Source organism: Chroicocephalus ridibundus, chromosome Z (assembly GCF_963924245.1).
Source record: "Chroicocephalus ridibundus chromosome Z, bChrRid1.1, whole genome shotgun sequence".
Lineage (NCBI taxonomy): Eukaryota > Metazoa > Chordata > Aves > Charadriiformes > Laridae > Chroicocephalus > Chroicocephalus ridibundus.
This window is the reverse complement of record NC_086316.1, coordinates 48,213,536-48,226,019: the sequence shown is the minus strand read 5'-3', so window position 1 is coordinate 48,226,019 and position 12,484 is coordinate 48,213,536. Positions and strand designations below refer to the sequence as shown.

The following is a 12,484-nucleotide window of genomic DNA, read 5'->3' as shown; positions in this document are numbered from 1 at the left end:
CCAATAGCAAGGAACTGTGACTGTATTTCTTCTTAATTTGGATACTTTGTTAAAATATGCTGGGTGTTGATTTAAACTACGATATGGAAAAGATCACTAAGCTTAAGTGACTCTACTACAGAACTTATTGTTCCTGCCCTATTTTGTACAGCAACCAGCAGAAGTGGGAAGAAGGCGGAGGCTAAAGAAAAAGGCAAGGGATTTTACAGCCAGACAGAAGGTGAAGGCATCTGCAGCAGAAGGCAGAGAATAAACTTGGCCTTCCAACCCAAATCACAACTACCTAAGTGTTTGCAGAAGCTGTTGGTATCCAAACTGCAGAAGGATACCTTCTGTCTCTTTGCCCGTGTCTTGCAGGTACCCGATCTGTCTCGATTTTCTCTCCTCCTCACCGACTTGGCCGCATCTATCAAGTGCCTGTCAAAGCCATTTTCCTTACTTACAACTTTCACCATATTTTAATTCTTGAAACCCTCCAACAGCTCACGCATCAAAATGTGAAAATCTTATTACCAACTTCAAGTTCAATTCTTTATTCTATCTTTCTTTTTTTTTTCTATTTATTCTATGTGGTTTCATTTACCCATTTGCCAGCTTTTTCATGAGTACTTCTATGTGGTTTTAGCTGCCATACGCTAGACACAGAAAGTCATCTACTTTCAGAGAAGTGCTCCATGTAGTACAAAATAAGTGATATTCTTACCACCTAAGTTTATAAATCCAGGCTTAATGTCTGCTTTGTAAGATTCACGCAATTATCGATCATCTTTATATTCCTTTATCCTTGGAAGGAGAAAAATACCCATAGAAAAACATAAAAGTTTAAGGAAGAGAAAAGGGAAAAAACAAAGAGAAGTGCATTGCTTATTTATCTTCAACAATTGGGAAAAGCATGTTTTTAAAGTAAGTAGCATCTAGAATTTAATTGACTGAAAAAAAGAAAGGCTATGTTTTGGATGGACTATTTCACCCTTTCATCCAGCATTTTAATGTAATAAACCTGAAAATCTTAAGATTTTTAAAGTGTATAAACAATTTTTGCCAAAACCATAGATGATAACTGATACAGCAGCTCTGATTATATGGGTTATTTCTCTTGTAGTGATTTACTTCAGGGCATTACAGGCATGGTTATGTTAAGAAAACCCTATTTACTAAAATGGAATGCCAAAGATTTTAAGATTGGAATCAGAACCAATAGCAATGTGGATCCTTTTCACTGGGATAGAAGATAAGTAATTTCTCTTTTGTTTCTAAAGAGGAAACCAGCAAAATTGAAGCTGAGAACAAGAAAGATCTTATTTGACTTTAAAATATTCGCAAATATGTATATTTCAGTTTCTAGTATATTCCTTCTCCTACCATGGGTACAAAATGTCTCTGGGACCCTGTTACAATAGAATGGACAGCATCATTTTGGGTAAACAAAAACTTGTAATCTCTGGTGTAAAAACAACAAGCAGCTGATCTATGCGAGGGTTAAAGCTTTCCAGAGCATTGTGGCTTTTTGCTTATTATTAGTGCTTTGACATCTTTCTCAGGACAGTATCTTCTGAGTGTAGGGGTGCTTGGAGCGGTTTCAGGTGATGTGATACTGACAGACTAAAAAAAGCAGTACTCTTCATTTCTACAGAGCACAGTGCTTTGCAAGGCTTAAATAATTAAATTCAGGATGCAGAACAGAGGAGAGAAAAAAAATTCTTGCAAAAAGGGAGGTTTATGTGTTTATGTAACAACTACCTAAACTGAGAGATCAGCTAGGTGGGCTGGAGGCTATGATAACTGCAGTGTCCAAGCACGACAAGACTAAGGCCCATGGTCTGTCTCTTATACCCAGGCTATTTCAGAAGGTGATGTAAAATTATCCTACCAGGATACCTGGCCAAATAAGTACTCTTGTGCCATCCTCCAGACTTTATTTAGCCATTTACCAGTAGCTATTTCCCTGTGTGATCTTTTCACAAAGAATTATTGCACAGATTAGCCCTGCATTTGCATATCCAGTGTAAGTACGTTGATTTTCATTTAGCTGGCAGCTTTCTGCTTGTGAATGCTAAAAGAAGTAAAGAGGGAGGACCTGGTTTGCTTTCTTATATGACTAGTTATAACAATAATTATTCTGAACTTTTTTCCTCCAAACTAAAAAATCTTTTACTAATGAGAAAAAAACCCCATCCTTTCTCTGAAAAGTATTCATCTCTTTACTCCCTAGTTTAAAGCAGCATGAAAAGCAGCGAAAACATTAAGTAAAGCTACATCAAGACATTCAAATCGTGCAGTTTTTTGATATTACCTGTAACAACCATTCTCCTTCTCAAACTGCAACACACCATTCTTTGTTGTAATTGCTGCTCAGCACCTGATTTATATCTGAACCACATTCTCAGATGAGCGTTTCTCTCCCTTATATGCTATAAATAGCTGCAAGTTCCTTTTTCAAGAGTGGAAGTGGAAGTTTTATTCCCACATGCATAGGACTGCCAGCACATAAACTGCCCAGGTGGAAAAAATCAAACCATTACCTCCCCTCAAAATGCCTCTGCTTGTTAAATGAAAGGCCAGCCACACCTCATGAAAGCCCCTTAGTGTTGCAAGCAGCTTTCTGAAGGCCAGTCAGAGAATACCTCTGATTAAAGTTCCCAATTCACAAAAGTTCTCCCTATTACTGAGCTACAGGAGAGTCTCCGCGGGATATGACCTCATAACCAGGTAAGGAGCTGAGCTTTAATAAAACAGTATTTGGTTTTTAAAGTTGTAAGCGTTTGTCATGTCAAAGCGTTGCTCAGGGCAGCAAGGAACCGCATGTTAGCAAAACTCCTCGTTAAGCTTGCCTCGGTAGAGGAGCACTGAACCTTCCTGTCTCAAACTCTTCCTCAGCATCCTCCTTGGCCTCTGCAGTCTTGATGTCTGCAAGCCGTCCCCATCCTTTAATCTTTACTATTACGTTCATCATGTAAGCCTGCTATTTCGTCAGTTCTTTTCGGCCTCTGAAGCCTTTTCCTCTCTGGAGCCCGGTGAATTTTTCGAGAGGGGACCACCAGAGGGCAAAGCCAGATCATGAACATCTGAGCTCGCCGTGGCTCTGTCCTGTAGCCCAGGGTGCGGTGGGTTTCAGGACAAGCCTGGCAACTCCCTGGATCCTCGCAGTTCACACGGTATATGTCACGATTGTAACTATTTGCAAGCACCAGGCAGCCAAAAAAACCCCATCTTCAGGAAAGCCTCAGCATCTCTGGGATCAGGAATCAAAGGCCTGGCGGTGTAATTAGACAACAGCCTCATTAACCTAATAACCTCTTTCAGTGCTTGTGCGAATCTTAAACATTGTGCTGTAAGAAATTAAGGAGAACATGAGAGAAAGGAACAGAATGATTTTCATGTTAGGCACTTCGATTCTTCATTTGAACTCATTAAGTGATACTGCACTGTAGAAGTCTCATTTATTTAGAGAGGGAAAAGCTTTGCAACTTCATCTCTAGAACTATTTGCTCTGAATTACCCCCATCACCGTGTTCATGTAGCGCATCTGAAAGCACTGTACAGTAACCAGCTGCCACAAGAGAACCCATCCTATTGAAGATGATAGCTAGAGGATGTTTTTTATTTGAACATTTATTTTTTATTTGAATTTTATTGATTCAGTGTCCTCCACAGTATTTATGTTCTTCCCACTCTGTGTGCTATTCATACTGAAGATAATTAGTGATCATACAAAATCAAATTAATGATCAGCCCTTTTGAACTTTCCAACTAATTTTGTTAGCACAGTTTTTCTCAAGCAGCAGCCAGCCGTTCATGGCAAAAGTGAGGAGAGGCTGTTTCATGCCAGGAACGCTTCTCAAGACAATAACCAACCCCCCACGCCACACACACATACCCATCATCACTGCTGGTTTTCAGTTTTAATAAATATCTGCTGGCCCAGACACTGGCATATTACCTCTCCAGCCTGAAGCAGTGAGCCTGCTGGTAGAGCATTTACTTTCCAGTGAGATACGGTTTGGTATGCACTGAGGATCCATGCAGCACACCACATCGGCAACAGCGCTGACCTCTGGAACACTCCAAAAGCAGGGAGGCAGTCACTCGACCAGCAGAGCTCAGTGTCAGAAAGTGAAGCACATTGATACCCAGATGGATGGAAAATGGCAGTGTTAACAATCACTGCAAACCAGTGGGCTGCTATGGCCACGGTCAAGAAAATGATCCATCTGGTACTGATTCGGGAAGGCATCCATCCGTTTAAAATCTGTGAATGGGAAGTGTTGTGTTGTCTAATTCACACACGCATTTTGGCCTGACTGTACTGAAAACTTAACGTGGGACCGTGCCATTGCACAGCTGAACTACCCATTTCAATGTCCGGAAGCGAAACATGCAAACAATTAATCCTTCAATCTTTATCTTTATTATAAATGGAATCTTCTAAATTACATTCCTATCCATTATAAAACGTACTGCTGCCTTTCTGAAAGGAGCCTTGCCCTTCAGAAGAGTTCCTGCTATCAGACAACATTTTTTTAAATTTCTCCTCCTTTTTTAATATTATTTTGTTCTCATGTGAACTTATGTTTATTGTTTTAGTGATACTCTCCTGTTGATTATTACCCCCTCCATCATTTGTGACATAACATTTAGTATTGCTCTGGAGAACAATGTGACACTGAGATCAGCAGTAATAGGACCTTAAAAATCACCAGATACCTTGGGTTTGTGCAATTCTTTGCATTAAAAGAGGAAAGTATAAATATACAAAAAGCATATCAGAAGATCTCCATGAGACAATTTTATGAAACCCAGCAACTTTCAAAGGGTATTTCTGTGATTATAATTGCATGGAGGGAGTGGGATTAGAAAACTAGTTCTTGTCTATCATCAAGCTATAAAAAATGAGATCTTCAAAATAAATTTTATAGAGAATTTTAAGCTACTATGAAAGTATCTTTGAGATCCGGAGGCTACAAACCATTTTGATGTCCGGTCCTGAGCGGTCCCCAACCCCCCATCCCCATATAATTGTCAAAGAGACTTATAGCAGTATAGCTAACAATGTAAACATGTATTTTTAAGAATCCTTCAGAAGCAGTAACTAAGCTCTAATACTTTTCACTTGCTGGGGAAATACTTATGGATGTCTTCAGCTCCCTTGGTAAGCTTTACAATGTGAAAGCTTCTACATCTCTTCCTCCTGCACTGCACAGAAGCAAGACTGACCTGGCACTCCCCCCTCTTGCATCTCAAAAATTTGTGCTCTAAAACCTGAGGTGGAAGTGGAAAGACTCAAAGAATCCATTTTTCATTTCATCTGTCCCTTGTCCCAGTAATGAGAATGTTACCATTTCCAGCCATCTATAGACAGGTCTTAATGAAGTCAACAAAACAGCAATCCACAAACCTAAAATGCAGGTCCTTGCTCCCCTACACCAGAGGGCTGTGTCAGCGCTTCCACATATTGTATATTTTTTTCTTGTCCGGCCCTTACTCTGTACAAAAATGTCTCCTTCAGCACCCACCAATACTTCCACTGTCAGGCAACAGCTCTCAGCACTTACCTCACTTAGCAGTGCCTCTAAACCAAGAGTTCTGATAAAATCATAGTATGGAAAGCACAGGAAGCAAGACAAATCACATCACAGTTTATCTTTTAAGAAGTACTAAGATCTCTTACCATAGTTGGAAACCCTTTCCAAATCAGCCTTCTGTGGGAAAATTCCTTTTATTTGTATAGTTTTAGTCATACATGAATGTTCCATTTAAAGTACAGTTCACAGAGCAAGAATGTTTCTATGATTTTATCACCTAAATTACATAAAAAATAATTATTGCACATAAAATAGTCTCTTTAAAATATAAAACTGTGAAGTCCAAAGCAATAACAAAGCAAAACCCCAGATGAAAACCTCTCACTTGTATCCAAAACCAACATCCCTTGTTTGACGTTCTCGACAGTTAAATGTCAGCCCTTGAAAGGCATTCACATAACGCTTACAGAACAGGAAGCAGAAGAAAGCTGTCATTTTGTCTAGTGGATACTTCCTATCCCATACAACAAATGTTACTGAAAAAGTACAAAAATTCTACAGGTAACAGAGACCAAATCAGCGTGCACTCTGTGTATACGCTTTGTGTACATGAATTAAACATTCAACAATCAGAATAGAGAAGGAAAGACACTAATATTCTTTGATAGCTTTAAAAATGTAACTTTTGTTTATTTTGTATTTATTATTTAAGTATTATGAACTAATTAACAAAGTTATATTACATTAAACTGTGTGGTAGTTTTGAACTTCATCTTTTCGCTTCCATGGACAGTGTCAATTTAAGAGATTTGAAACTTTTCTGTATTCATTATTTTGTTTGCCTTTCCTGGAACAACAAATCTGAAAACAGCTTATCACTGCATGATACAACATCTCCACCACCCTGACACTGCATCAGCCAAGAAGATTGATATTTTCGGAGGTTTGTGGCTTCACAGTCATTCTGCTACACAGTGCACCTGATCTCAGAGGGAATTATTAAAGTAAATTTCCTTTCCGGAGTTTCCCAGCCATAGCAGCCTCTAGAGACTTAGGAAAGAGCAATCACAATATCTGAAATTAACTTTTTTTAGAAAAAATCACCACCAACAAAACTCTTACTTCATTTCAATACGTTTAAATATAACGGGTAACTCACCAAATTCACCTGTTTATTCTTCATTTGGGCAGCCAACTCTCCACAGATGAACTGCTATGAATCCAGCTGCCTACCCCTCATTCTGGGAGACGTAGGAGATGCGGCAGGTTCAAGTCCATCAGCAGAGTGCAACACGGGTGCATTTCTACAGCAGGGAGGCAGAAAAAGCAGGGGTGGAGGCAGAAGAGTCAGCCCTCACAGCAGTTTAGGAGTTCTTGCATGTTGTTATTGCTGCAGGTTCCCGTGACTGGCTTTAGCTGATCTCTCCTCTGACATTGCTGCCTGTTGAGCTGGGGAGCGCAACTGATCACTGTGCACCTCGAGCTGCCTCCTGCAGCAAGCCCTGGTGTTTTATCAACTGCGGAGACAATCGATACCTGGGGAGGACAGAAGTTTTGCCACCTGTCACCTGAGATAAAATGATCAATTTCCTAATTCTAGTACTAATGCTGGATTCAAAGCCGAGTGATAATTATCCCAGCTGGTTCTTAAAGCAATCTATGAATGACACTGATCGTGATTATTAAAACTGGTGTGAAAGGCATTGTGGCACATGAGTTCATTTGGTCTATTTATAGATTAATTTTCCTCTATTTATGGAGTTATGTTGAATACAGGAAGGGACAGGAGTTTTCCCTTGTGAGAAGAGCTTCCCTTTTCCTAGTAGGTATCATTACTTTCTGGATGCATAAATTGGCAAACCTTTCAGACTAATGGCAAACTACAATAAAACAGTTGGTGGTTACTTAACAATTCACTTTATTTATTTATGGCTGAATAAATAAAAGGCTGTAGTGAATCAGCTTTGCCGGTGTCACATGGGGACTGAGAAGATGCTGTTTTCTAACATCTTGAGGGTCACGGGCTACCAGACAAAGCACCCCTACAGCCTGAGCTCTGCTTTCAAGCGTTGCTTATTGCCCTCAAAAGCAACATGCTCATCAGATCATTTCACCTCTTCATAAGCAGGCAAAGGAGATTTAAGACATTTCAAGTCACAGTTAGCAGAAGAAGAACAAAATTGTATTGTGTTACTAAAGCTTGCCTTAGTGTGACTTTGCACAAGTTGCAGAATATTGAACAACTTACTGGTGAAGTAAAAAATAAGACTCTGAGCAGAAATAATAATAAGGATGAGATTTTTTTTTTTTACCGTAAATTATATGTGACTTCATTTAATTTTATTTTACCAAATATGAAAAAGTTCAGTGACTCAGTAAACCCAGACCCTTTTCTCTGCCACTCTCTAAAACTTGACTAAGTTCCTTAAATACCCCCATATTCATTTAGCCTTAAAGCCTTCTAGATACTAGGAAGCTACAGGAACCTCAGGTACAGGTTTCATACATAGGCCTGACTGTGACCTTCAGCCAGAAAGATTCCTGCCTCAGCTTCCTTAGCAACGGCCTCTGTGAGACAAGCTATACCTCAGTCTGAATATAGATACAGCCTTTTAGCAGACCTCTGTCTGTTCAGAACATGCTGGCAAACACTGCTGCCAATTAAAATGGTCACCGAGGGCTGGTGAGGGGGAAAACAGCTCCCTCAGTTAGCAGCGTTACCTGTTACATGACAAAGCCAAATTCAGTTCCTGTCTCTGCTCCAGAGGATCTAAAACACCTCTCCCATCTCACAGCAGTCACCCTGCCTGCTTCACTGCAACGTACAAGCCAAGATTCATGTGTGACTGCGAGAAACTGAGGACGGTACCCCTGTGCAGCTCAAGTGTCCTGGAGGGGATACAGGTTCTGATCCCCACACAAAGGCTTGTTATACAAGCTAGAACATGCATTTGTTGTCCAATGGCGACTTAATGTTAGGAATCACAGAAACGGGGTTCAGAATTCCCTCCATGCAGGACACAGCCTTGTTGCCTGCTCCCAGCGTAACAGTTGTTCTTGCAAACCATCCCAGCAGACCTTGAATATTTTCCAGTGGGATGTAAGGTTCCCGGCTCCTCTTGCCTGTCCCTGGGTTCCCGCAGGCGCCTACCACCCCCCAAGCAGGCAGACTGCATTCATACACATGTGGATTTTCATATGTGGATCTCCACAGCAAAGAAAGGAGCTGAACTCTCTCTTTTTCAGGAAATTCTAGACACTATTACATACAATGACACCCAAACACTATTTTCGGCATCTATAAGCCAGTCTTATTTTTTTGCCTTGAAAAAACAGGATACCAGGACCAGGTCCTTTCAAGAATTTCTTCTGGAGCGTGAGTAGACACCTCTCTGCAGCCTTGAGTGTAATATTTGGAAACTCTAATGAAAGTCCCTGTTCATATCAGTATTTTCTTACTGACTAGCTTTAGGCAGTGCTGTTTTCGGGTAGTTTGTTTTTCAATGTGTAGGGGGCTTTGAACTGAGGTCTGAGGTGCACCATACATAGAGAGTTCTCATGCCAAATTTTATTCCAGGTACAAAAAAACCTGCATTCCAAATATCAAATATCCAGACCCTTTCTGCATTTCAACTACATTTCCTTTTTTTTTTTTTGTCAAATGTTTAAGAAAGTAGAATTCTTCATTTTTTGTATATTTGCAGAGACTTTTACTCTTTTTGCAGTAAAAGGTAAAAATTTCTAAATTTTTGAACAAAATTTTTTTTGTTCAATAGTATATCTATTATTGAACAAAAAAGAAAGGAAAGAAAGACATTATCTTGGCGAGATACATCATCTTCATCTCACTCATATTTGCTTCCAACGAAGGTTTTGACAGCTAAGATAACATGTGGACAAAACAGCAGGTGTGAGTCAGACCTTTCTCCAGATTTCATCCTGGAGAGAAGAACAACTAAAGTCCAGTTTATTCTAAAACAAAAGATAGGAGGATTGCTAAGAAAAACTAAATAATCAAGATTTTTCATTAAAATGTAAAGCTACAGTACAAGCTTAAAAACTTACAATGTAAAAACTTAGATTATCCCTACCACCTTAAATATGTCTAAAATCAATGAATCCTAAGAATTTAATTGTCCTGTCAAAAACACACACTCTTCACAACTCATAGTCTTCTATGTTGTGGCAATGGAAGAAAATTTATTGTATTATTTATTATGTTCTTCTCTTTCAGTCATGCAGCAATGTCTGGGTTTCACATTTTATGAATACGTTACTATTTAAGAAATAGTTTTCACTTGTGTATATGTATTTAGTGCAGTGAAAAATTTTTAAAACGTTTTAGGGTTTCTAAAAGGTAGGGTTTACGTTTCAATATTGTGGTGGGCTGACATTAAAATTGTTTGGTTTGGAGCATAAAACACAAAATAACAATGAGAATGGCCAAACTAGTGTAGCCACTGAAATTTAACGTGAAAGAAAGTGAAATGGTAAGCTCCATAAACAAAGCATTCACTGCCATTAGCTCTTCTCTGGATTTAAATTATAACAACATAATGCAATGAACAGTTACTCTTGTGTAGAAGTCAAAGTTATTTTTGCTTTTAATGAGGGTGGCTCTTTCCTTGCAAGCAGCAGGATAACCTCACCAGAACTTCTTAACCCTTGCTACAGTCGTTCGCTGCTGCAGTTTTATGAGTGACATGCGGTTCACAGAATCATGGAATCATAGAATCAGTTGCAGCGTAATGCAACAGAGGTGACATATGACAAGGAGGTGGCATGTAATGTATCTTCCTCGTTTTTTTTTTTTTAATTACACTAAAATTCATGACCCTTTTTGAGCAGCCGTAAACATACACAGTATTTCTCTGTGAACTTTACTACTATTCCCAGGCTTGCCTAGATGATCACTGGCAGCTTGGGCATGTAGGAGTAAGTTACAAGCTTCTTTACCATCTTTACAAAGATGCTCTTCTTGTGTTGTACAATACTGTTCTTTCAAAACTCTGCTTGGTATGTAAATGTGCATGCATGCATTCAAATCTACTACAACATTTTCTTTTGAGACTTTCACCAGCTAAAAAGCCTTGGAGACACCACTACGATGAGTGCAAAACCTTGAAATAATCTTATTAGATACCCAACTACGGTTAGAAGCATTCAATTTACAACAAGCACATTAAGAAAGCTTTTTTCCAAAATCGTGTATTAGACTTGGATCTACAAACACATGGTTTTGCTTAATCCTCATGTATTCAAAGAATTAGTCTTTGTAATCACATAACTAAATATCTGTGAGATTAGGCTGAGTAGCTGACTTGGAATCAAAAAAATCTGAATTCGTAAACCTGAGTCTTCCTTGTCATAGCTTGTACAATTATTACCAGTGAAAAGTAACTTTGAAAAAGTTTGCTAGAATGTGTTTGATTTTCCAACACTGAAAATTGAAGTGAAGATCTCACCTGAAGTAAGAGTTTGAAAGTGAAAGACCCTAGTTCTTTTTTATTTTTCATTTATATGTTTATCTTGCTGTTTGTTATCAGATACCCAATGACTTTATCGATTCTCTAATTCTGAACTTTTTCTTCTCCTTTTTTTCTTTTCCAGAACCAAAACTGGAAATAAGGTCAAATGGAAAAGATTAATATGTCCAGAAGAAAACCTTTAATATAGTAGTGAATGCTTTTCCTGAAACAATAGGTCTGAGAGATACTGAGAGCGGTTGCTATAGTAATATAGTTTGAGAGAGACCCGTGTTGATGTTGTGCATATGGGGTAGAAATGCAGAGAGGAAATGAGCCAGTTTGTTTTTCCATGCACAGCAGGGCCAGCCTGCACAACTGTAACAAATGAGCAAAAAATGGCACAGATTGGTAGCCAGTTGGAGGTGGGTGGAGGGGGAGGTGAGTGGAGAAGAAACAGGTCAGATCTGCACCGCAAAGTTGGGGGAAGGTGTAAGTAACAGCTATATATATTCTAATTATCTCGTCAGCTAACAGGGAAGATACCAACAAGAGAAGGGCATTGTAGAAATGAGTTTCAGCTCTCTAATTGGACCAATGCCTCTTGCTTGCTCCTCTCACCTCCTCAAACCAGCTCCGACAGCCACCTGACACCCCAGTTCAAAGCCTTCGCAGCCAAACTTCACTAACTTCAGAGGGTTTTTTCTTGACACTAGAAGCTAACAAGCAAGACAAGTTTTCTTGGTGAGAATGAGCCATTGTCTCCCTTCTCTCCATTTCCCCCCTTTACCTTTAAAAGTGGGGGAAATGCCTTTGAATACATTCAAAGGTATTTGTTGCCCTTACTGGCCAACAATGGTGCCACTGTGATCCTTCTAATTGTGAAAAACAGAGAATAAAGTGTGCAGTGGCATTAAGGGCCTCTTACTGGACTGCTAAGAACTTTTCTTTGATGCACTAGGTCCTTAATTTTCTTTCTGTCAGAATGCAAACTTTTAATTTTTAAATTCTCCCACGTTATGGCATTCACACAAGCTGTAACTACACAGACTCACACTTTTGAACGGCTCCCACTGAGGTGAAGCTGGGGAAAACAGGACAGGTGGAGCTTCAAGAAAAACTGGTGTCCAAAATAATGATTTTTTTTTAAGTTAGGCAAAGCTTGAGATACTAGTATCAGTCTAATAAGCTAGGAAGTGATAATGAAGTGAGGAAGAAAGGTGCTTTCCTAGTATAGAGCTCTTGTTTAATTGCGTGGCTAATTGCAAAAGAAAAATTATGGGAAAATGGAGGGGACAAAGAGAGAAACTCAGACTCTGCACTCTCCTTGGTGAAGAAACCCCTTGTAGGACTGGTGACCCTGGATTCCATAGGAAACTCTGACCCATGACCAAGCGTGGTGGAGAAACTCAGATAAAGAAAATGTTTGTAGGGACATGCATGGTTTTGCCAAATATTTGAGTTTGTTACCAACCACTAAGCATGTTTGCTGTTTAT

General features: G+C 39.3%; 1 protein-coding gene across 1 annotated transcript in view; it reads right to left on the bottom strand.

The window, feature by feature from the left end:
- The window catches only part of TRPM3 (transient receptor potential cation channel subfamily M member 3), a 449,063-nt gene extending 442,349 nt beyond the window's left edge, over positions 1 to 6,714 (bottom strand). Inside the window, exon 1 of the mRNA XM_063319668.1 lies at positions 6,682 to 6,714. Within this exon, the coding sequence (XP_063175738.1) occupies positions 6,682 to 6,705 (24 nt within the window). The 5' untranslated portion in view covers positions 6,706 to 6,714. The remainder of the gene's footprint in view (positions 1 to 6,681) is intronic.
- Positions 6,715 to 12,484: the final 5,770 nt, after the last annotated feature.